The sequence below is a fragment of the Balaenoptera physalus genome (assembly GCF_965194825.1).
Source record: "Balaenoptera physalus genome assembly, chromosome: 13".
Taxonomy (NCBI): Eukaryota; Metazoa; Chordata; class Mammalia; order Artiodactyla; family Balaenopteridae; genus Balaenoptera; species Balaenoptera physalus.
The window spans coordinates 37,121,907-37,147,544 of record NC_138892.1 but is presented as its reverse complement, the minus strand read 5'-3'; the positions used below and the strand labels follow the sequence as shown (position 1 = coordinate 37,147,544).

Below are 25,638 nucleotides of genomic sequence, written 5' to 3'. Positions count from 1 at the left end.
AAGGCATTCCACGTGGGGGGGAAGAAAAGTGTAGATTCCGGAGGAGCAGGACGTCTCTGTGGCTGGAACACAGGAGCACAGTGAGATGGGCGCGAGTCATTGGGCCAGACGAAGGGCTGGCTAGCTGTGGTAAGGATTCGAGTTTTATTTTGTGTATAATAGGAAATCATTGAACATTTTCTTTTAGCAGGGAGACCATAGGGTTTCAAAAGAATCCTCTGTCTAATACCTGAAGTTATGACTGGCGAGGGGTGAGAACTGCAGGAGTAGGGGTAAGGAGAACACCTAGAAAGCTTCTGCATTTGTCCGTGTAGGGAACATGGGTAGCTTGGATTAGGACTGGAGCAGTGTGGATGTGATGGGAGCATGTTTTGGAGGTAAACACCTAGGTGTTAGTTGACAACCTAAAGGATAAGAGGGAGTTGGAGAGAATAATAATAATAGTAGTAGTAGCAGTAATAAATAACAGCTACCACTTCTATTGCATTTAGGACGCTTCTAGGTGCTTTACACATGTTAACTACTTTCACCTCATAATAATAGTGCCCATAGATAGGTATTATTATCGTCACTGTTTTATAGGTGAGAAAACTGAGGCACAAAGAGGTTAGGTGACTGGCCAAAGGTCACCCAGATGGTAAGAGCAGAGTGGGGACGCAAACTCAAGCATCTGATTCTAGAGGAGGGTGCCCTTCTTCCAGTGTCCTAGGATCCAGTATCAACATGTAAGTGCAGTGGAGGGACACAGAGGACCTTGATGGGCCAATCGATATGATCTTAAAAACTTTTTGACAGTGAGCAGAGGTTATGGGGTTAAAAAAAAAAAAAGGTAAAAGATCAGTCTCTGCCTTTAAAGATACAGTTCCCTCTTATGTGCGTTTACTTATGTCTTTCCCAGGGCACAAAAACGGGCCCTTCGTGCATGGCATAATAGGTATAATAAATATTCATAATTTCACCCGTGAATACATAGGTTTCCTTGTGAAATCAGGACAAGATGTCACTTTGTTTTGCAGACACCCAAACCACGGTATTTGCTTTTCAGGCCACTGCCAGACATCCGGGGTGCTCAATTTCTTGCCGCCGTTTTGGAGAGCTTGCTGGTTAGGTGCTGCCTTTGGAGCTATGGCCGAGGTATGGGGGGGGGAGGGAGGGACTCAGCCCTCTACAGGTCTGTTTTCCATGCATTGTGGCTGCCATGCAGCAGGGGGCGCTGCAGTAGTGTTCATCGCGGTCCCGGGAGCCACTCGTCCAGCCAGAAAGGGGCCAAGCCGGGAGGAGATGTGGCAGGCAGCCCACGGTCCTCTTTGGTCTTGCAACTTTAGTACCCAGAGCTCGTTCTACACAGACCATTCTTCTACACCATATTTCATCATGTTGGACGTCTTCCATCCAGTCCTGCATCCGGGCGGAAAGGAAAGGGCATTAGCTTCCCGCTTTCCTAGGTGTAAGGATAGCGCTGTACTCGGTTGTACAGGCGTCTCTTCTCCGTGTTCTTGGGGTCATCCTGACAGCTCCCTTGAAACCACGAAAAGCTCCCGCAGCTGCGGGGTATGGATGTGTGTGCGCTAGTCTTTCTTCCCTCTTCGGGGTCCTTTTTTTTAACCTGACTGCGGGAATATTTCCCTCCCCACATGTCTCTCCATTGACATTCGGGACAACGGTCGGCTCGGAGCTGAAATCTCTCCCTCCTAATATACGCGTCAAGCTCTCCAACGCCTCCCCCTCCCCCCGCACCGTTTCGTCTCACGCACAGTGAGGGTGTGTGACAGTTCGCGTGTGTGTTTGTGGCAACCAAGTCTGCAGCACTCGCCAAACCTGTTCTTCCTCTCCCGGTCCCCAGAAGTCTCTCCAGCTGACCGGACCTACGCCTGGCAGCGCTTGGCACACGCAGCGCTGGGGTTGAGATCCAGTCGGTGCTAGGCGCCGCCAGGCAACAGCGGGGCGAGCGACTGCGTCCTCCTCGGTCTCGTTCCTCCTCTAGCTGCCCCGCCCAGGGCGCACTCCAGCTACCTCTTTGGGCTGTCTTCCAGCCGTCGCCCCTGGGTTCCCTGGGCTTCCCAGAGTGAAATCGAAGGTGAAAGAAACAAGAGGAGGGCGGGAGGTGGGGAGGAGGAGCCTCCGGCCGGGGGAGAGAGTGGGAGGAGCCTTCAGCCCAGGGGGTAGCGTGGGCGGAACCTTAGGGGCGGATCTGGGTGGAGAAAGGGGCTGGGCAAACCCGGTGGAGGGTTGGCCACGCAGGCGCGGGGGGCAGCTCCGAGAACCCCACGCGGGAGCTTCTGGAGTCTCCAGCCACCGCTTCTCACTTCATTGGAGAAGGGGCTGGGGCCGGGAGGGGAGCTAATAAAGAGTGAATGAGCTGCAGCCGCTGTGGCGGCCGGAGAGTGCCCGAGCGGCACCGGAGCGGTGCGACCGGGAGGCGGCGAGGGGAGGCGGTTCGCCTTGTCCTTCCCACCCGCCTTTCTCTCTCTCTCTTCCTCCAGCTGGTCTCAGACCCCGGCTCTGTCCGGTCCCTCTGTCCCCACCCCGCACTCCTCCACCTCCTCCGAGTCCCACTCCTCACCTAGGGCGCCCTGCACTGCCATGGGTTAGGGTGGGGGCGCGAGCCGCGCGAAGGACTAGCCCTGTGCATCCGCCGGGGGGCGCGGAGCCCGAACGCCGCTCGCCGCTCGTCGGCTCAGGGCATGGGGAGCGCGGTGTGAGCCCGCACCCGGGGAGGACGCAGGAGCTGCGGAGACGGGCGCGAGGAGGAGGAGGAGAACGGTGGATTGGAAGGACCCGAGGGAGGAAGGGAGGGTGGGGAAGCGAGGGAAAAGTGAAGCTGGGAGGAGAAAGCGGCGGAAGGTGGGGATTGATGCTTCTGTTTTTTGTTGCCGCTGTTGCCCTCGCGCTGGTAGCCGAGCCGGAGGGAAGGCGGTGGAGAGATGATTGCAGAGTTGGTGAGCAGCGCTCTGGGGCTCGCTTTGTATCTCAACACCCTGAGTGCGGATTTCTGCTACGATGACAGGTAAGGGGGTGAGAGGAAGGGGTGGCGGGCTGCTTGGGGACTCCGCGATAGCTCTGAAGCTTCCTGCTTTAAGGTTCGAAGTGCGTCTTGGGGGGACTGGTCCAGCACCTGAAGGTTTAGGAGACGCGTAACCATCAACACCTAAAGCAAACGCCGGGGACGCGGGCGCACTGGACGGGCTGAGGGAGTTTGGGTTCCTAGTCTGCAGCAGGTTCCTCTCCCTTGCTTCTAGGCTGTTGGCAGACGCTTAAGTTTCTTAGCGGAAATCACAGCAATTTGGGAAACTCTTTAATGAACGTATTAAAAAATAATCTTAGGTATTCCATGGTGCAACAAAAGCACATTGAGCGATTTTACGTCTGGTCTGGAAGGAAGCTGCTCCCCGTCCCCTAATAGATCTTCCCTGTAATGTTTCCTTTTATTGATGGGACACTTATTTCCCAAGGTTAAAACATACGTTTGACAGTTGCCAAAATAGTGGAGAAATCGCACTCTGTTTCAACTTTCCCTTTTGACGTATGGTGTACTTTACTTTGAGCCAGGATAATGCTGCTGGTCATCTCTTACGCTCCCCCGCCTCCCTCACCGATCGATGGAGTAGCACTTTATAAAAGCCTGGGTTTTCGTTTCTGTTTGGGAGTTTTACATTAGACGTTAGCGATTCTTTTGTGCTAATTGGGGAAGAAGACGCCCCTAGAGACTGAAGTTGTCTTCTGCGTTTGGGTTAGTTTGGGTGGCTAATGAGACCTGAACTGTGTTGTCAAAGAAACTGCATCGATTTCTGGGAAATGTCACAGTTGTGCTCGTGTCGCTACCTATTTTTTAAAACGTTGTTAGTGTTTAGAAACTGATGAAAAGCTCTAATAGCCATTAGGGAAAATTCCAATTTGTGCCTTTCCGGTGACTTAATCTGATTACAATTAAAACAGATGCATAATTAAAATATATTAGGGAGAACAGCACGCCTGGCTAAACTTATTAACCGTCCTGGGGTGTTTTCATGCTCCATTGAAATTAAACCATCCAAAAAGTGAGCACAGATTTACTTTGACAGCTTTTCAGCAGCCTCTCTGGGTTATGGAAAGTGAATGGATCCGCAGGGTCAGGGCGAGGCAGTGAGTGAACTTAAGCAAAGTGGTTGATAGTGAGGGGAGAGGAAGGCAAATTTTTCTCCCGGTGGTGCTCAGCCATATTCTGTATCCTCTCGTGTGCCCACTCTACAGCTAAAAGCATGTTCATGGATGTATGCCTTCAGTCAGCGAATCTTGGTTCACACCCACACGTCTGTTATGAAATACCCTGATAATAGGTACAAGAACATCCAGCAAACCCTTCTTAATTCATTTTATGTAGTGTCTATCAGAGACTAGTTGATAGGAAGCCACTGTTACACATAAACTTTTCCTCACCTTTTAAGCAGTGTACACATTTCAGCAGTTTTGCTGCGTGCTGCGAGAAGTAAATGGTCTGTGTGTAAGAGTGAGGTCAGCTGCTTCTGTACCCTCCAATTTTGTGTTACTCTGCACCTGCTATTTCTAGAATATTGGCAGGAAAAGCTCTTGCTTCCAGAGTTGGGTGACTTTTCACTAAAGCGAGCTCAGGGAAGAATCTGGGCAGTTACTGGCACTGTTGGGGACAGTTTGAAGAGTAAGCATTTAAACCAATAATTTAGGGCTTATACAAAAAAGTAACTTACTGTAATACTGTAACTATTGTAGAACACTGTGATAAATCAAGCAAATAGCATGGTGTGGCTATTCTTTATTGCTGTCCAGTTCTTTAAAAAGTACATGTCAGAAGAAACTATCCTAATAAAGATTAAGGCTGGAACTAAACTACATTTGCATGTACATTTCTCTGTAGACTTAATGCTTGTTTTGTGTTCTTTAATCGTCAGTCAGAAGTGTTAGTGTTGTAACTCGGCAGAATGGTGTGAGTGTGATGATAAATTAGTTGTGCTTTGATAGTTGGCAATTGTTATAAGTTCTTTACCTGCTGTAGATTGAATGGAGCGTCAAAATTCCTGAGTTATACCTAGCTGCATAGATGAATTTAATGTGATGATTTGCCCGTATCATCTAATTGATAGCATGCCCAATGTATGACATATAGACAATATATACCATTATGATGTTGAAGACCTGTAAATATACATTACACTTAGTTACAATTTGAAAAGTGTATTTTACTCTAATTTACTTGGTAGCAGAACTGCATATGCAATCACATACTCTTGAGAGTATGAAATCTTACAAGTGTCACACTTGGTTTTTATGAATCCTAGAAATTATGAAATATGTATTAGTAGAAGCATGGCACATATTTGGTGTCTGCATAGCATGTTCAGGTGATTCAGTGCCAAGGTTTCTTCTGTCTCACTGCTCTAACTCGCTTGTGTGAGAAGCAGGGAAAATAGCTGGGGAGTCAAGTGGAAACTGTAGGATGATGATAATGTGTTTATTTCCACCACTCCATTTCATACTACAAAGACTCAAGTGTAAAACTTTGTTTAAACTACATCTGTGGCTTCTGCCGAAATACCGCCCACTCCCCTTCACCCGCCCCCCACCACCCTAGGAACTTTTGTGAAATATGGTTCTTCAAGGAGAGGGCAGTGCTGGGAGTGGAGGAGCAGCTCAAGGAAGGGAGGTGGCTCTTACGCTCGACTTGCTTAACTAAAGCAAGACTCTGCATTTTAGCTGAAGAATCTGGCATTTACTGTAGGAGGGCTTTCTATTGCTTCAGCTTAAACATTACTGCTGTGGTACTTCTCCAAGTTATCATTTCTTTTAAATGTAGTGCTCAGGTTTACTTTATAAACTATATATGTAATTATATTCAGTGTTTGATGTAGCTTGGTTGAGATTAAGTGGTAATCTGAAACCTTCTTCTAGCAAAATCAATTTCCCTATGGTAAAATTGAATATTTTACAAGTGTTTCTGTGCTAAATGTAAGACTATGGCTCTGATGTGATGAAACAAACAGTAGAAGAGTAGAATTCATCATATCTGATGAAAAAGCATATACAGTTTCAGCTTCTTCCCCTCTCCCCTTGCCTTCAATCTAGTAAAGACTGTATTGAATCTTAAATTGTGGTTAGAGTAAAATTGGAATTATAAACATGCAGTCTTTGCCAAAGTTGAAGTCATGCTGCGTGTGACTTCGTGAAGGACTGTCTCCCTTTCTGGAGAAATTTGATGTTAGGTCAGTGGGAAAAACTTGCTGACCCCGAATTCTCTGCTGTCTTACATATTTGTCGAGGATAACATTGCATCACTTCCCCTGCATCCTCTTTAGAAGTCCTGCTATATTTTGCATAAAGATAGCACTAAAAGAAGAGTCAGTTTACTTCAAAGCAACAAAAGTAAAATATAACTGCTGTTTCGTAGTGTGATTTCATTTGGCACATATCATCTAATTGACGGCATGCCCTTTGTGATAGATAAGTAAGAACATAATGCACCGAATACATCTTTTTAGTCTCATGTGAGTAAAATAATGCATTAGTTTTTTAAAAAAAAAGACAATTTGAGTTTTTGAAAGTGGGAAATGCGTTTGTGGCTCCTTTGAAAATTTTTTTCCTTATTGCCCATTCTGCAACTTTTAAACTCACCCATGATCATTAGCATTACCTTTAGGTTCCTTAGTTATTGGTGTGCAGTAATTTTGTGAAACTTGGAGAAGCAGCTCCACAGCAGGAATTTCTACTCTTGAAATCAAACCTACTCCAAACTTTCAGTAGCACATCCCTGATTTAGTTATTCATTCAGGTGTAAATGTAAATCTCAGTTTTATAGAAACACTTGTTAAGGTTTTTTTTTCCTTAATGTTATAAAGAGTTTGGTTAACAGTATTTAAAATGAAGGAATAGAGGATTTAAGGTATATTGACAAGCTTTTTAGAAAAACTTTTTTTTTTTCCCTGAAGATATTCAACTATACTTTCTACTTGGTCTTTTAGTGTTATTATCTATTTGGTTTTTGACCTGGTTTAAGAATAGCTTGTGAAATGATCAGTCCCTCTAACGTCTCTCTGAAAAGTTCTCTCTAGTAAATTTGCCTTGGACCAATCTGGGTTTGTTATCTTAAAATTCTAGTATGTTCAACCACTGAAGACATGTCTGGTATTTAGTAAAACCATGTTTAGAAAGAATTACTATAAAATCAAAGTAAATAAGGGAGAAGTTTGCTTTGCATCAAAGGTTGTCTATTCAGGTCTTTATTGGAAGAAGCTAATGTGTACAAGAGTGTTATTTTACTCTCATTTCCTTCCCAGTTGATAATGTACTAAAAAAAAGGCCAGTGGGTACAGTTCATAGTTTATGAAATATTATGAAATATTTTATGTGACATTTTATTTTCTAGCTAAGTTTTGATTGTTTAATCAGATCTATGTGGAAAAGGTTCATTTTGCTGTTTGAATAAGTACATCTCTTAACAGTAAATTAAAATTAAAATTCGGTGAAGCAGGTATGGACCACTTTGCCTTACCTCCATCGAGCTTGTCACATGGGGTTTATCCTAGCAAATGACCCAGATAGAAGCACTGAACGGACATGTGCAAATGCCATAGGGGAAATTGCTTGCCAGCCATCTGTCTCTTAGTTTTTCTCATTTATAAATACACTATATTTGGGGGAGGGACTGCATTTATTGCACATTATTAGTTTACATCATCTCATCATCTGCACTTAGTTTTTCAGAGCTAACGTGTCCCTACAGTAACACTGAATTCCCTGCTGCTATAATTCTGAAATAGCTACAACCTTTTGGATTCCAACTTGAGTTAAGAGCAGTTTGTCTTCCTAATCTCTTTGTTGCTGTTCAGCGCGCTAAAAGCACTTGTTTAAAATGCCCTTGATGGTGCAGCTGTTTATCATAGGCGAAGGGTACGTTTTCTCTAAAACAGGCACCTTCATAACATTAGGAAAGGACAAAGTTTACCCTTAAGGCGCTCCGATAAATCTGTGGCTGACAGACCTACTTTCTTATAACTTCATTATTCTCACCCAACATGCTTTCAACACTAACATTCATCTCTTAAATTTTTTGGTCCTCTCTTGGAAGCTAAGTCTTACATGAGCTTTGGGTCCTTCCTTTAATGGCTTCACAAAAGTGACAAGTGTGGCAGCCTTGATGGAAAGGACAAGTGGGTTGCTGAACGTAAGGACCTTCCCTCTATGCATAGCTGTTCTCATTAAGAGCCTAGTTGAAAAAAGTGGAGAGGCCTATCACCAGGAGCTACATCCTATTTTTCACGGGTTGAAAAAGGCATAATGTTTTGAATCATTACAGGTGTAATTATGCACAACGCTAGATGGTTTCTTTGAAGATTTGATTTGTATGTGTTTTTGAGGAATAAAGGACTACATTCATTAATTCACTAATTATGAACACCACTAGACATGGGCTTCCCTTATATATGGTGTATAATACAAACAGCAGCTGTTCCCCATTGTCAGTAAGCGTCCCTGTCCGTCCTTTCCTACCTGTACTTTACCAGGTACTATATAGTGTTTGAATCTGGGAATCTGGTGGTAGACATAAAAAATGCTGATAGCTTGTCCTTTAGCAGAATTTCACTTGCATTGACTCATGTTTATTTTGATTGATACTCGTATTTTTAAACTGTTATTGGGATTCTGTTGGCTTCTGTCCCAGAGCATCTCAGCTGAGGATCCATGGTCGATGGTTTGAACTGGACTTCTTCTTGATCTGGTGCTCATTGGCACTTTATTCGTATCTGTGGAAGCTTTAGAATACCTTTCCCAAATGGCTCCTTCCTAATTGTTCAGGTCAGTTGTTTTCCTTGGAGGTCTGCAGTGGCTGAACTCTTTGAGTTAACTAGATTTGCCTTGACTGGTCATAGGGATTGAAGACTTTTGCCTCAGAGATTATTTTGGTTGTATTTTCTAGGCAGTTAATTCCAACAAGATGCAGCACTATCAAATTTCTATTGATCTCTTTTCCTCCACTCTGACAGTTTAGTTTTTCAGTTACATCTGTCAGTTTCTCTGGTACTCAAGGTTTCTTAGAATAAAAGTTATAGATGTTTGTTTCAGTCTTTTAGAAACTTTTGGGAATTACAATTTTGGGTTCAACCGTGAGCTTTTTTCTTTACAGGTAAGTAGGAAAGAATTGAGTAAGCCTAGCTATTCAGGAGAAATTTGAAGAAGGCGGGAACACTGAAATGATTTGTTTTCAAGATTCTACATTAAAAGTTTCTGTTGTGTTTTTAAAGTAATTTATTTTATTTAAGGGCACTTCATAAGATACAGTTAATTTGAGTAACTAGAAATGATTGTTTTAAAGATGAGATGGAGAGAGATTTTGACTTGCTGATGTCTAAAAAATTAATTTGGAAAAGAGATTAGAATTCAAAACCCTAACTCCACCTTTAGATTCCATTTTATCATGGAAATAAGTGAAATTATATGTACATTTACTTATTCCAAGGCTATAAACATGCCACATTGCTTGAGGGCAGTGCTACTGTATCTGTTTTAAAAGTACCTTAGTACGTGGCAGAGGAGATGCTGTTTGCTTATGATAAATTGGTGTAAGCGTTTGTTTCTTGATTTCTTTGCTGGGGCATTTTGTGATATCAGGGTGAGGCAGGATCTGAAGCGTGGCACAGCATATAGTTATTGTCAAGGAGACTGACTAAATTACATGATTTGTCAAATGAAACACACATCAGTGCCCTTGGAATAGCAGCTATGTGGTAGGTGCTGTGTCCAAATAAAATGAGTCTTTCCTTTTGTCTTTGATGACTAGTCTTTATTTCTGTGGAATTTATTATAATAAATGTGTGATTATTCCTCAGGAGCATTAAGTTAAAAAAAAAAAAAGCAAGTTCACTATAGTCTTATGATTATGGTTTAACTAGGAAACAATTGTATATTGTCATTACAGAGCCATTTGGGAAAAGGGGGGTAAGGCTGGCAGCTGTGTTGTTCCCCTGGGGACCATTCTCCTTGTTTTATGAACTATCTTTTGTGTACCTCTGCCCTCCTATCTTCAGGTTTTTAAAGGTATTATAAATACTGAGCCTGCTGCTTTGGGTTGTAAAAGATGTCTTAAGGTAGCATACTTGGGTCTGAATAGTTTGTCAGGTGTACTTTTAGAATAGGATGTTTCCCTCCTCCTCCAAATAATTAACTACAGGACTGCTCTCCCAAAGAAATTGAAAAGAGCTCATTTTGACAAAGCAAGCTTCTAATGGCAAATTTTCCAACTACAAGTTTGCAGAAGAAAAGTTCTCCGATGATGAAGTTTAATCAGGCAAAAAGACATTTTTATTTGCAGAAATAGGCCCTTTAGTGGGAGTCAATTACTTCTAACTGATGTGAAAAACTAGTATACCTGAATTCATTTGGTAAACCTTATTTAAAATAGGAAGGTTATTCTTGTTATTCTATTGAAAGAAAAAAAATGGAGCTGAGTTGTGTCACTGAATTTATATTAAAGAAATAAGGTTTTACAATTTAACCCACTCTTATAGGGATATGTACTGACTTAACCAAAGAAAATGAATTTGAGATTTGAACAAAAATCTATTATAAAGACACCAGTGTCCAGCCTGAAATTACCAACTGTAGTTTGCCACAGATATCTAGTCTTCTATTTAAAATATCCTATTGCAATGATCTCTTTTGGTTTCCTCCACCTTTATATTTTTAAGAGTCTTTGTATTTTTTCTTTTAGAAACAGTGGTGTTTTTGGCTTTCGTTCCATGTTGAACAGAAAATGAAATTTCACTGTTTTAAAACCTCTTGTATGTCATTAACATAAAGTAAACCATTTCTGTGAGAGAGTATTTAGTAGCTTCTTTTAAATTCAGGCCTGATATGATACTGAGGATGCCTGTGGTAGGCCAGGGGGCTTTAGACCTGGTCCTCTCTCATAACCCCCCACCTCCACACCCTACCTTCATCCTTTGATATGGATGATTACCTTTTAGAAAATCTTTTAAAATGCAGTTCAAATTCTCAGTTTCTTTGAACCAGATGGATATTTTGGTACCTCTCCTAAAAGGACATTTTTGAGCTGGGCCTCTTGTTGGATCTCTTTCCATCTATGTATATGTATATATATTTCTAGATCAGCGCTTCCCAAACTTCAATCTGCCTGCACATCACCCGGGCTTGTTAAAATGCAGATTCTGCCTGGAGTGGGTCTAAGAGTCTGCATTTCTGTCATTCCCAGGTGTGATAGATACGGCTGGTTCATGTAATGTACACATTAGTTCAGTGTGTTTTACAGATATTCGGAAAAGACTGCCTAAATTCCTGTATTAAAAAAGATTTAGGATAATCTTTTATATCTCAAAAGCGTATGAGTTTAGCCATTTTATTTAATCTCTCTGTTTTGTTTTATATTTGTTCAATCATGACATCTTTAAATTGATCTTAAGAGTTTAGGATATTGTGTACATTTTGAAAAGGTAGAGAGCCTGCTAAAATCTAGGAGATGATCTCTATTGAAATATCTTGTCACCAACTTGTATTTACAGTATCATCTTCTTTGTAGTTACTGTGGAGACAGATGTTGGATTCTGAGTTTTACAAATAAACTGATAGGCGGTTGCCTTAGGCTTATGACTTGAATAGATGCTGATGCCTAAACTGAGTCTATAGTCAGTGCCTTGATGAGTTTGTACTTTTGTTGAACAGTCCCTTGTAAGGAAACTTGGCTTACACTGAATGAAGATTATAGATGATGTCAGGCAGGTGGCAAAATATAGGCATTAGGCAGCTGAGAGTAGGAAAGATAAAGATTTATTAATGATATTCAGGCACTGGGTGATGCTACTGGGTAAAGGTATATCTACATAGTATTAGAAATGCTTAGGCCCCTTTGATTTTTTTTAACCTGGTACACTATACCTCAGCCTTTGGGCGCTTTGGTGGATTTCTGAATAGGTGAATACCATATATATGTGAAGTTTTCCATTCCTACTTAGTAGAAATCTTTTTAAAGAACTTATTCTAAAATAAGTTAGAATTCTTTCTTTCTTTTTAAAACACTGTCCTCTGTACTACAGGCAGTATTGTGAAAGAACACTGGGCCAAGATAAAAGAGGAGAGGTCTTTAGTCTCGGAAATAACACTTAATTAACTAGTACTTGAGCTACTAAGCCTCTAAAACTTGGTCTTGTAATTGGTCAGGAAGTGCAAATGATGATAACAGCTGCCAACCACCGAGTGAGGACCGAATGGAATAGTCTGATGAATGTTTTCTGTGTGTTTAAAAAGCTGCATGATGTTGCAGTCAGATGTAGACGGTGTTGGACCAGAGGATGAATGACTCAGTTATCCCCGTACGTTAGCATCTCACTCTCTTCTCCCCTGAGAACAGAGCTGTGTTCTACTCCATGTCCTGGCTCACTTTTTCACTCAGAGTCAATGGTTGAGCTCCTGTGGTCTCAGCTTCTATTGCCTGCCCATCTCTGCTTCTAATCTCTGGCCACCCTTTTGGTCAGCTGTCCCTGGTCTCACTGTAGAAGCAGGTTTCGCTCTCCTGTATTTCTTTTCTGCTGCTTTCCCTTTGTTTCTGGTCTCTGTGCTTATTTTGAATAGATATTCTGGCCAATCTGAGCACTTCTTTCCTTCTGCAGGGTGAAAGGACCAATTGCAGTGCATCGGGTGTGAATAATCTTTGGTACTCTGGTTCTGCTTGGCAGGGTATATTGTTACTGGGTACTCATGATCTCTCTCTTCAATGAAACCCCTTTTCTTTTGGGAGTATGTTCAGATTTAGAGCAGTTCTGGCAACCCAGTGATTAGGAAAGATAGATGTCAGATAAGCTGAAGTTTTTCTGCATTGAAGTGTTTGTGTTAATCAGTGGTGTACTGAGAATCTGTAGTAAGTGTGCTTAGCACATGTACTAGATGGTGACATCTAATATCTAAACCTGGTGATACATTTTTGTAACTAATTAGAAAATGTTTTTTTTCTTTTAGACCTTTCCAAGCAACAAGGTGGCAAAAAGTACAAAGACCACAAGAGTTTTGGAACCAGATAAACTAGGGATCTAATCCCAGAACTGTTACTTGCTAATTGTGTAATTTTGATTGTGTTACTAAAACTCTGTTCCTGTTCTATAGAATGAGGATAGTAATACCTAGAGTTCTTGGGAGAATTTAATAAGTTTTATAAAATGCCTGGTACAGTGGTATCTGAGATACTTATTAAGTATTTCTCTTGATCAAGAAATTATTCATTAACTTTATAGCTGATATTTTAAAATCGTTATAACATCTAAAAATATTGTAGAGCACTTAGGGAATTTTCTTTAAAGCCAATATTCAAAATTTAAACTTATTTCCAATAATATTTAACTTGGTATTGCATATAGATTTAGTGTCACTGAAAAGTTCGGTGAAGTATATTAAATAATTACTAATTTAAAATTTTAATTTTCATGTTGGGTTATAGGTTTGGAGAAATGATGTTGAAATTTAACCATTATATACACACATATGCGTGCATACACACACACAAATTTTGGCAATAAAATGTTTGTGGTATATACTTAACTGTATAACTGAATCACTTTGCTGTATACCTGAAACTAACACAGCATTGTAAGTCAACTACACTCCAATAAAATTAAAACATAAAAAAAAATTAATTGAACAACCAATTAAAAAAAAAGTACATACGAAAACCAGAACTCAGATATCTCCCATCTTCTTCACTTCAAGTGACTTTCTTCTTTAGATTAGATAATACTTACTGTGTGTAGGAACGTAGGCAAAATTATGATTTCTTAGCATCTTATAAGAATTGTTTCACTCTCTGATGTGTAGCTTAGATTTTTAAGGAAAATCATTATTTAAGGACATATCTTAATATTAAGTTATTCCTTATTAATATTAATAAGAAAAATCTTAATGAAAATATGGAGTTGTTTTCGGTTATGTTGCGAAAGATAATGTTGAGTAGAGAGTTAGCCCAAATCCCAGGAATACTTTTTATATATCTTTTGTTTTACAGTGAGTAAATTGGATAGAAAAGCTCTGTTCTTTGAAGCCTTTTCTGGGAAGCTTTTTACTCTCTAACTTGCTCTCTCACCAGGACCTACATCTCACATTAATTTATTTACAAGTAGTTCTGCCTTTAAGAATATTGATCTCTTTCTTGATTAAAACAGATCTTTCACATGTTTACTTACCATTTGACACTAACATTTATGGTTTTCTCCCCCACTCCCCCCCCCCCAAAAAAAAGAAAATACTTTCCCCCTCAAAGTCCAAGTAAGCTTAGCATGTTGAAGGTTTACTGTATTTATAACACGGTTTCCTCTTTAAAGTCAGGGTGAGGCTCTAATGATCCTCTAGGGTTCTTCCAGCTTAAAGCAGGTCACAGTTACAGGGTTTAGGGTTTGGGCTCATTTGCCTAAGAACTATATATGATATTGGCCATTTGGAGGCAATTGATAATGTTTTCAGTAAAACATTGGGCATTTTGCTACACATACCAGATCAACTAGGGATCTAATGTTTTACAGTGAAAATGAAAATGAGGCATTAATACAACAAACCATATCAACCACAGATGTTTTTACCTCAGCCATGATCATCATTTTATTTCTCATGTGTTACCTTCTTATTGGTTGGAATGTTTATTATTCTGTTCCTATTAATAACTAAATTCTAACAGCAAGTGGCAAACTCCTAAAAAGGAGAGCACTTTTGGTTCTTGTTGGATAGCAGCCTAGTTTTCTCTAGTGCACATCTGTTCCTTGGAACATTTTTAGAATGTTCAGGTGAAAATTTCATCCAGTATTTTAATAAACCAGATTCTGTTACTGATGGGTTAAAAAAAGATCTGTCATACTGTTTTAATTTATTAAAGGGAAACGACAAATGGTTTCTGTACGATGGCTCTCAACTCTCTGGGATTAATTTAAATAAGTACAAGAAACCAATAATTCAGGACCTTATTAAACATGCCTCAGCAGTTGATTTTTAAGACTAAAGGAAAGACCAACAAACAGCTGGATTTCTCCAGGGTGAGGAGTTGGATGGAAAGGACGGGTTATCTACTATGAAGGAGAAGGTTAAGTTTGACATCCCTATAAATGAACTTTGGTGAAATTGAGAGGAGTTGACTTGAAGAGTGTTTTGCCCCTTTCTTGTTTATGATACAGTGCTTTCCTTTTACGGTATAGAGGAGGGATCATTATAGAGGAATTGGGATGACCTTTCTTCGTGAGGGGAAAACAGAGGCACTGCAATGGAAGATGGGTCATTTTGATTGGTACCTCTGTGGATTAGAACCAGAGCAGCAACTGATTGACAGCTTCTTGAGGTTAAATCAAGACAGGTTGTTAGAATGGAAATCCTCTGAATTCAACTGTATTTGTGGAAAGTAGGTCTTTGGTGTTTCAAAAAATTCTCTGGTAGATTTTGATTGCATGCGGAATTTGGGGTGTGTGTTATAAAATAGCAGCTTGTTTGTATTTTTTTTTTAAAGGCAGTTATCATAATAAATACCCAGATGTTCATCTTTGTGTACTTAGAATTTGCATTCTGAGAATTCATTATTTTGGGGAGGGGGTTGGGTTTATTTTTCAAACTAAAGCCTGAGAGAATTAGCAAATTTAATGTTAAATGGGACACTTTATTCATATACGCAAACCTTGTAGATTTAAGGTAGACCATATATGATATTGAAAAGTTAATATTGTTTTCAATACTAAGAATAATCTTAAGTTTAGATTTTCACTTTTATTTCTTTTTATGTCATCATTATTTATGAAAACTGGTTGAAAATGAAGATCAAAGATTTCCTGTAAAACCTAAGATATGACAAGAACGTTATTTACTTTAAAGTTTTCTCTAAACCGGAATAAAAACTTAAACACAAACCAGAACTTATCCTGAATGTTTTTTCTTTGAGCATCACTGGGAATCTATATAAAAACAGAGTAAATGTTTTGCATGCAGCTTACCTACTGCATTTGAAGAAAATCTTTTGTGTATGTCTGCAGGCTATTTGTGTGTTCAGAAAGAGTTTACCAGAATCAACTGAAATTGGTAAAAAGTGGCCAAAGTAACATTGTAGCTATAACTTTATTGAAAACCAGAATGGTGTTCTCTGTCATAATCTTGAGTAAATGGAAGCTAATGAGTGATTTCTTTTGTGAAATATTATCAGTTTTCCTTCACTTAAAGGAGATTAATTTTATTTTAAGGATTTTTTTTTCCCAAGAAAAATCATATCAGTTCCTGCTAACTTCTATTCTATCAGCATTGATTTTAGAAAAAAGGAGACGAATAGAAATTAAGAAAGCAGCAAAACTGGTAAAGAGATAATTTCCTTATACACACACCAACCAAAAGATTTAAGGATACTTAGTAATAACATTGTAAATTGTTTTGTGTATTCTGGTCACTTACCTCAGAGACCATAAACAGCTGTTGTTACTAGAAGTGATGGAGAGAAAGAAAAGGTAAGGGTATGTTTACCATTTAAGTAACCTGATTTCTGCAAATTACAGTATAAAAATATGATAATTCTATTCAAGGTTTGGGAGAAAGATTTGATGTGGTTTATTTTAAATTCAGGAAATCCACTCGAATAGACATTCGCCTTTGATTTAAAAGTGTTAAGTCATTCTTATCTAGAAGTGCGTTATCTCCCAAGAAAGCATCACTGTGGGATGCTCCTGTCATTCCTGTGTTCCTTTAGCAAGCATTTGTAAATGCTTAGCTATGTCAGAAACCATGTTTAATATGGGGGGCACTGACCCTGAAGAAGATGTAGTCCATAATCTCAAGGATCTTAGAGTCTGGTGGGGAGACCAAGTAAACAGACAGTTTCCCTAACAGGGAGACATGCTTATGATTGTGAGTACGTAAGAGGGGCACTTGACCCCAGACTGGGAGGGAGGATGAGGGAGGCACTTGTGAGAACTGATTCCTGAAGAACAAATAAGAAATAGCTTAATAAAATGAGAGAGAGGAAGGATTATTTCGGGAAAAAAATGTGCAGAAAGAGAAAGGCATGGTGTCCAAAGAGCAGGGCATAAAGCTAGAGTAGAGGGTAGGGAGCGGGAGGGAAAAGAGATGAATTGGCAAGGTAGGCGAGAGCCAGATCACCGAGGGTCTTGTGTTCCCTGATAAAATTTGGAGAACTGTCTGAAGAAGGGTGAAATCCAAAGCAGAGAGACCAGAAAGGGGTCCATTATAGGATTATATTGGAGGATTTGTATTCCTGTTCGCGATGAGGGCTAAAATAAGGTAGAAACAGAGGTGAAAAAAATTGGGGTGAAATAGAAAGGAAAATGTGAAGAAAAGTTGACGTCACTTGGTAACAAGCTGAATGTGGAGGGTTGTAGGAGAGGGACTATTCTCAGGTTTCTGTCTGGAGCAAGTGGGTGAAAAAGGAAGCAGACATGTAGATCAGTTTGGGGTGAAAGATGGTGGAGGGATGTGCTTATTTTCCTCAGTGAGTAAGAAGAAGCAGTGAGCTGTCACAGCATGGAGATGCTGTGGGTGCTTTGGAGTTTGGCATGCCTGTATTGCTGCTTTGAATTGCTGCTAAAACATTGTCATCCGCCCTTTAGTTTTGCTAGCATGGTTTATTTTGATAATAAGGTTTCAAGTGCCCAAAGCCCAGTTCAGAAAAGGCAGAACCTCTTGCTTGTCTGAACCTAAGAGCCCTGATGAGGCCTGAGGACTTCATTTCTTTCTCCATCTCTTGGTCTGGCCATCTTGGTGGTCTCTGTGGCCAGTGGCAACCTAAGATCTCTTCCCTAGCTCTCCCAGAATGCTCCAGAGGGGATCTTAGTTATCCTGACTTAGGTTTCAAGCTCATCCATGAAATGTACCTCTGGTCTGGCATTGGAGTGAAGAGGAAGCAGGTTTGCCTAGCCCATGCCATATGCAGTATAGGATAGAGGGCGTTCATTAGAAGGAAGGAAAAGGGATTCTGTGAAGAGGGGGAGACCACACATGTCCATGGAACCCGTGATGTCCACTTCCAGTCTGTTAATACCCTTAACCATTTGAGTAGTACTCTTTGGTGCCAACTCGATCATAAATGCAATCTCAGAAGTCATGTGGCCTTAGTTATGAGGTGGTCACACATATGAGGTAGAACATTCATTCATATGGGGGTGTGTGTGTGTGTGTGTGTGTGTGTGTGTGTGTGTGTGTGTGTGTGTGTATTCTGGACTATCATCTAAATTGGGAGTAGGCACTACAGCCTGTGGGCCAGTGTACCCTGTAGCCTGTTTTTTAAACAGCCACACCCATTTGTGGATTTGTTGTCTCTGACTGCTTTCTCTCTACAATGGCAGAGTTGAGTAGTTCCAACAGGGACCTTGGGGCTCGCAAAGCCTGAAATATTTACTGTCTGGCCCTTAACCAAAAAGGTTGCCACCTCCTGATCTAAATGGAAACACATACTTATAAAACTCTTCCAGCAATGATCTTACTGGTCCCTGAGAGCAGGGGACGATCTTACTGGTCCCTGGGCCCTCTCAGGGGTTCCCTGATATTTGATGGGAAACACAGGTCTAAGATACACTTGTTAGGAGTTAAAACTCAAGGTCAGTCTTACAGGTGTAAGATGTTACTGACTTCCCTTTCTCTTGGATGACACTACAGTGAGGCCTCACCGGTGATTTTTGGTAGAACTTGGCCAACTGCGGCCTGTTTGTCTAGAATAGCAGTAAGTGACTAGGTGGCATGGACGCCCCATGTCTGCAGTCGTTTATGGGTTTTGTCCTAACTGGTCCCTGGATCCTGAGTGTGTTCGTTCGTGAGCAGTGGGTTTTCAGGCAACAATATGTCTTTGTGAGCTGGTGCCCCAGCCCCTGCCATGCAGCCTGGCAGTCCCGTTGGGCCTCGAGGAAGCGCCCACTGCTTTCATCTCAGAGCGGCCGCCTAGGGAACGCTGCCGGAGCTATTTGTGAACCTGGCTCCCCTGCCTCTGGAGCCGCAAGCCTGCGTTTCCCAGCAGTTGTTGCCCAGCTGTCTGCTGCTTTGTTACATTGTTTCAGGCTTTGCTTCAACCTGTTCTCCAAGTGTTTTGCCTGACCTCCCCCACCGGATCGGGGTCTGGGCCTGGCTTTAGCTCAGCCCTAAGCAGCTGTTTGGTATTCTTCTGGTATCTAGTTTTCATGGGGTCGGCCCACTGGTCCTGATTTTCTGTGATTGAGGTTTTGACACCTACAAAGTGACTGCGTCACTGCTTGGTTGTTGACAGCCTCGTCTTGATGCTTTTTCATTCTCTGGGCTCCCCAAGAGGCACCCTTGATAAAATGTGTTCAGTAATGCGCTGGTTTTTTTCTTATTGGCAAGGAAAAAGGCCGTATGTTTCTGCTTTGAACTGGATTGCCATTTTACACGTTCTTTTAGAGTCTCCACTTGTCAAATGGTTGCGGTTTGGACGTGGTTGTCTTCAGGTAGAAAAATCGGTGTCAGGACCAGGATTGCCTACCGCAGGATTATATCTGATTCTTAAACTTTTCAGGAGTCTTGTTAACTTGTGAGGCTAGAAGTGTAAGATTTACAAAGCAGTCGTACCTGGCTTTTCAAAATTTGTACTTCGAAGGTTGGTTTGCAAATTTAAAATAATAGACAGATTAATCCTTACTGAGTGGAAAATGCTGCCTTTGGTATTATTTTCAATAGTTAAGTTGAAGAATAACTAATTATGTTTGCATGTGATATGAACTTGGGAGGCCTGATAAGTAAGTAGAATACATTTTAGCCAGTAGCCACATGTTCTGCTTAAAAACAACACCAAATAACCTGTTCATTTGATTTTCAATAAGGGCCTATTAAAAATTCTTAATTCATAAGCCAGGTAATAAACAGTTTCTGTGAAAGCAGACGTTTAGGTAGAAAGGTTTTGACCTGGAGCTAGTGAAATCAATTAAAAAACATTAAGCTAGAAGAGACACATTAAATCAAACATATATTGTAATACTTGTTTAATATATTGTATTACTTGTGATACCCTTGTTTAAAGGGTATCACAATATTCTGAGTTTGGGGAAAGTTCAATCCTAATGTTAAATTTTATGAGTAGATATGTAATATATATGCGTTTATACGCAATTCTCTACTTGCCATAAGCCAAAGAAGAAACAATCAATTTACAAATAGCACAGAGGCAGTAAATTTGTTGGCAGCCATTCTAGGTCTGTTGTAATTCTGTAGTTTTTTCAATATGCAAGTGGTGAATTGCTAATGCTGCTCTGAGCCAAAGATATGGTGATATGTGAACGTGTCCAAGCACTTACATTATGTAAAGCTTGGAGGTATTTATATATCAGTGAAATACTTTATGGGAGTAATAGGAAAATGTGTACTGTTGAAATCATATCCGTAAAATCAGTGTTTATATTGAAGTTACCCTCCCAACTCACATTTCAGATTTAAGGGTTTGGCTTGGTGCTGTGTGATCAATTGAGACACAGTTCCCCGCTGGCAGGGGTTCATGTCTGAATCTAGACATCTTATTGGCTCTGCTCTAATCACATTGATCATTTTGAGCTACATCAAGGAGAATGTGGCTTCCAGCATGGGTACCCTGTTTTCTTCCACAAAGTTCAAAGTACACTACAGTCTCCCTTTTAGTTGTTCCTCTTTTGATCCGGCTGTCGTAGCTTGGGTTCTTTCTTCTTTTGCTTGGATTCTTGCTTTTGCCAGCATGCTTCTTTCTTTTCTAGGCAGTCCAGTATTTCCATCTCAAGTCATTTCCAGCTCGCCTATTGTGTACTTAACTCAGGATCTGAACGAATCACGATCATTATGAACATAATACCTGAATAATGCATTAAAAAGAGAAATATTTTGAAGTTGTATATTTAATTCTCCAGGGGAATAAGAAATTGAGAAAATGGGCTAAATATTTCTCTTAATAAAGGGAAGAAAAATCAAGTATGATGGATCATTGACTAGGGGGAGTCCTTGAGTTTATTCTTCAATTTTTTACTCTCTGGCAGTGTTAAAGGGGGCAAGTCAGTGACTTGTCTGAACCTGGGCTTGCTCATTTATGAAGAAGACAGTAATTCCTGATCTCATAGGCTTGTTATGAGCATGAAATCCAATTCAGCTTCATACACTTTAATTTTCTGTCTAATCCGTCAGGTGCTCTGTTAGTGGAATGGCATGCAAATGGGGAATCATATGGATTCATGGAGGAAATGTCAGGTTGTTAGAATGACGGAAACTTCAAAACTGTTACTGCAGAGTTTTGCATGTGTCTTCGGCACGGATAATGGTAGATGAAAAACATCAAGCTGCCCAGGGTGATGATCAGGAGGGAGTAGGCAGGAGGAAGTAGTGTGACTTCATGTGGGGTTCAAAGATGGACTTATTAGTAGTCTGAAGATGGAAACTAGGGTCAGGGCCATGGTGCTCTAGCTGTTAGCTTCAGATCTTCTGGGGCCATGAGTTCTTTTGAGAAGAAAGTAGGCTCTGATTTTGAGGGTTATGTGGAGAGTGGCATCATACTGGCAGTAAAGTTTTAGAGAATGGTAAAGCTTTGTGGGATATAAATAATATTTTGAAAAACTCCATAAAGATATTTAGGCATGAAGTAGATTATTATATATATTTTTTTTAAATTTTTTTAAATTTTTGGCTGTGTTGGGTTTTCATTGCTGCACATGGGCTTTCTCTAGTTGCGGTGAGCGGGGGCTACTCTTCCTTGTGTTGTGCAGTCTTCTCATTGCAGTGGCTTCTCTTGTTGTGGAGCACGGGCTCTACGTGCGCGGGCTTCAGTAGTTGTGGCAGGCGGGTTCAGTAGTTGTGGCTCGCAGGCTCTAGAGCGCAGGCTCAGTAGTTGTGGCACATGGGCTTAATTGCTCCGCGGCATGTGGGATCTTCATGGACCAGGATTGAACCCATGTCCCCTGCATTGGCAGGCGGATTCTTAACTGCTGCACCACCAGAGAAGTCCCTATTATATCTTCTTAATAATTAAATTATGTGCAGAATATCATAGTGAGTTCTTTACATATTTCATTGCAGTTCATCCTCTCAATCCAATAAGGCAGTTATTATAAACATGGACACAGGCTCTGTGAGGGTAAGTAACTTGCCTGAGGTCATTGGCCATTAAATGATGAATCAGATTTGAAACCACACATGTCTGTCTCTGAAGCTCAGGCTCCTGACCCCCTCTATGAAAGCATCGGAATACACGAGAGTTCGGGAGATCTGAAATTGAATCCTGTTTTTCCCCACTAACTGTGTTAGATTGCACTCAAAGAAGTACTTACTTTTTATTACCCCATCTTGTTATTGCAGGGTACACAGAGATGCATTTGAGTGAATTTTGCTTTCAAAGCAGCTTTTATTTGTGTCGTGGATCCCTTTGTCCATCTGTTGAAACCTATGGACTTCTTCCTAAAAAATTGTATTACTTGCATAAAACAAAACATATGGAAGCCCCCAAATTGAAATATATTTATCAAAATACTAAAATACCAAGTTATTGTATAGTGAAATATATCCTTCTTTATTAATCTATTTAATAACGAAACCAGGTGGTAGATCCATTAACTGCCATAATATCGAAGTGGTGATGAGGGTAAATGATTTTTTGAGAAATTTGCAAGAATTGTACTGTGATAGAAAAGCATCTGTGATTCCTACTGGTGATGAAATCACTGCCATGGTTAGTTGCCTTTATTCAGAATTAAAGGCATTGCTAAGTTTCTTTATGACTAGTGAAAGCTAAGATGTACTTTTTTTTCCATCCAAGTTCATGGACTCCTTAAATTCTCTTTGTGCATTCCAAGATGAGAACAGGATAAGAAGACACTTATTAAGGTCCTGTGAAGAAACAGTGCAGAAAAGAAGGATCATCAGCAGTATTGAGAGCTCTAAGATTTCTTGGGCGTTCACCTCTCTAACCTTCGAAGAGTTTGGCTGGAGTCAGTAGCTTGAAGCCTGGGAAGGGACATGGAAATTCACAATCAGAATCCACCATCAACTTCCATTAAAACCCCTAAGCTTGTAGTTATCCAATATGGGATCATATAGGCTAACAAAATGTTGAGATTTTGTTTTGTCTTGGGTTTTGATCAATAATTATATAAATTCAGGGGTCTTAGCACTGAGTAGCTTATGTTTGTCAGAAAATCTGATTGTTAGCTTTGATTTTTGGTTACTAAAATTGAAAGCTGAATTGTGAAAAGACAAAGTTAGGTGTAGAAACTATTTGAAAGCCAGGCCTTGGGTTGAGTGTAGGTGGATATACTTAAAGGGGCCTGTGGAGAAAGTACTGGAAACTGCTGATTTGGATAACCTCTAATACCTCTTTTAACACTGATTCTTTCACCAAATATCCTTGATATTTATGGCGTATTGAAATAAGTCTAGTTTTCCGTGGATTCTGATGAAAGAAATGAAAAAAATGAAAACAGATGGAGAACCTGAAAAGTAACTCTTGGTTGATTGACAGTTAATGTGGAGAATGCTTTAGAAAGGAAATGAAATGTTGTCTCCAGCAGATGGAAGCGTGTAAATTTTTCCTCCACTTTAGGGCTAGAATCACTGTGAGTGGTAGTGTTTCAGAATCAGAAAAATAGAAAGAAAAATGGTATGGTTATCATCACAGGAAGGGGGAACAGAAAGGGTTCACATTGTTACTAAAGGCTCATGCCCAGAAGAAAAGCCTCCCCTCAGAGATGTGGGTCTTACCCCTTCTTCCTCTTTCTCCTCCAACATCCTTTGTCCTCAGGGAGCATGCTTTACCTTTATCATCTTCCATTTTCCCTCCTCCCTTCCTGTCCTTTCATACCCTATTTCTCTTTCCTCTCCCCATTTCCTCTCTCTACTTCTCCTCCCTTTCCCACACACCTCCCTCCCTCCTCATACTTTCCCCACCCCTACCCTTCACCAAAGTCAAGTGATGCTGAACTTGGGCTCAAGAAGAGCCACTTCACTGAGTTGATGGCACTGTGAGAGCTTCTTTTTGAGTATTACCTCATTCAACTCTGGACAGAGAAGGTACCTCCAAATCATGCTTGGTGATTCATGACCGGGAATCTGATTAACAAAGTGATACTTGAGCTGAGCTTTGGGAAAGGCAAATGGCCGTCTCGAGGGTGCTGTGAACTGACTAGCTTGCCTAAAGCCCTAAGACTGGCTCACACGTTGAGAAAACTGCAGGTTGTTCAGAACGACCAGTACCAAGGGCATATTTGGGAGACTGGCCAGGGATGGAAATACAGAAGCAGGTAGAAATCAGTTTGTGATGGGCCCTGGGTATCACGTTAAGGAGCTCAACTGAAAGCTAGGGGGGCCCTTGAAGGAGAGAGAGAGATGATCAAACTTGCATATTAAGAGAGAATCCTCTGACAGAAGCAGGATGGATTGGAGGAAAACACCCCTGAAGGTAGAGAGAACAGGTAGGAAGCTTTTGCACTAAATCAGGAAAAAAAAATTGAGAACTGTGACTAAAGCTCAGGGAATGAAGATAAAGAGGCAAATTCAAGGGAGGAAAGAGGACTCTAGAACTTGCTGACTGGATGTGAGAATGGGTAGGAAAGAATGAAAGAATTTGTGGAAGTTTCTGATAACTGTCTGGATACTCAGAGTGTTCTCTGTGTGAAGAGACTTAGGAGGAAAGCAGTTTTGAAGGGAGAGTTCATTTTTGGACATGTTGAATTTGAGGCCCTGCTGACATAGAATCTGTAGTAGACAGCAAACCATAGTAGGGTATTAACTACTTTAAGTTAGTGTATTGTGCCTTTGACATGTGCCAGCCAGGGTTCTAAGCACTTTACATGGATTATCTCATTTATTCCTTATAATAGCTCTGTGAGATATAGGTACGATCATTGTGAGGAAAATGAGGCATAGCAAAGTTAAGTGATTTTACATATTTAGAAAGTGATAGAATATTGTGTGATTCCATTCATGTGAAATGCCCAGAAAAGGCAAATGTCTATAGAAAAGAGAAAGTAGATTAGTGGCTTCTTGGGAGTGGGAACGGGATTAATGCAAATAAACATCAGGGATCTTAATAAGATTGTGAAAATATTCTAAAACTGATTTATCGTGATGGCTGCCCCACGCAGTAAGTTTAATAAAAATCATTGAATTGTACACTTGAAATAGGTGAATATTATGATATAAAGTAAAACAATAAAGTTGTTAAAAAAAAGTGCTTGGAGTTGGGATCATTATAAATATTTTATTTTAGCTGTTGTTTTCACTGGACTGTAAGAGCAAAGCGCTCTAAGAGGTACCAAGGCACGTCAGAGTGCTTCAGAAACGGCGCCCTGAAAATTGTGCCTGGACTTTAAAAAAAAAAAAAAAAGATGTTTTTGTCTTCTTTTTTTTTTAATGCCAGTCTTTCAGCTATTTGCTTGTTTAGGATCTGTGAAGCATTTTCCTGTTGCCTCTTGTAACTTGCTGTTTCTGGTCTCCTTTGGGATAATGTGCAAGATGGCTAAGCTGGCTTCTGCCTCCCCCAGATTCGCCTTTACTCGCTCCCTTCCTTCTATATTCAGGATCTGTGTTAAGGACTAGGAATTAAAAAAAAACAAAAAAACAGAAAAAGAAAAAGATACTTAAAATATTCTCATAACTGGCATTCTAAAATTAAATATTAAAAATGAGTCAGTGGGACTCTGAGTCTTCCCTTAC

General features: G+C 40.6%; 1 protein-coding gene across 8 annotated transcripts in view; it reads left to right on the top strand.

Annotated features, from left to right (window-relative positions):
• Window positions 1–1,991: 1,991 nt before the first annotated feature.
• Window positions 1,992–25,638, top strand: part of TMTC2 (transmembrane O-mannosyltransferase targeting cadherins 2) — an 874,097-nt gene continuing 850,450 nt past the window's right edge. For 3 of the 8 annotated variants that reach the window (XR_014252178.1, XM_082418936.1, XM_082418937.1), the window contains exon 1: window positions 2,239–3,007. Coding sequence is in view for 7 of the 8 variants with exons in the window: in XM_082418936.1 (XP_082275062.1) it covers window positions 2,925–3,007 (83 nt within the window). In the remaining variant the exon portion in view is untranslated. Of the gene's footprint in view, window positions 2,078–2,235; window positions 3,008–25,638 lie in introns of those variants that run through there. The other 5 variants (XM_082418934.1, XM_082418935.1, XM_082418938.1 and 2 more) reach the window with 4 other exon arrangements.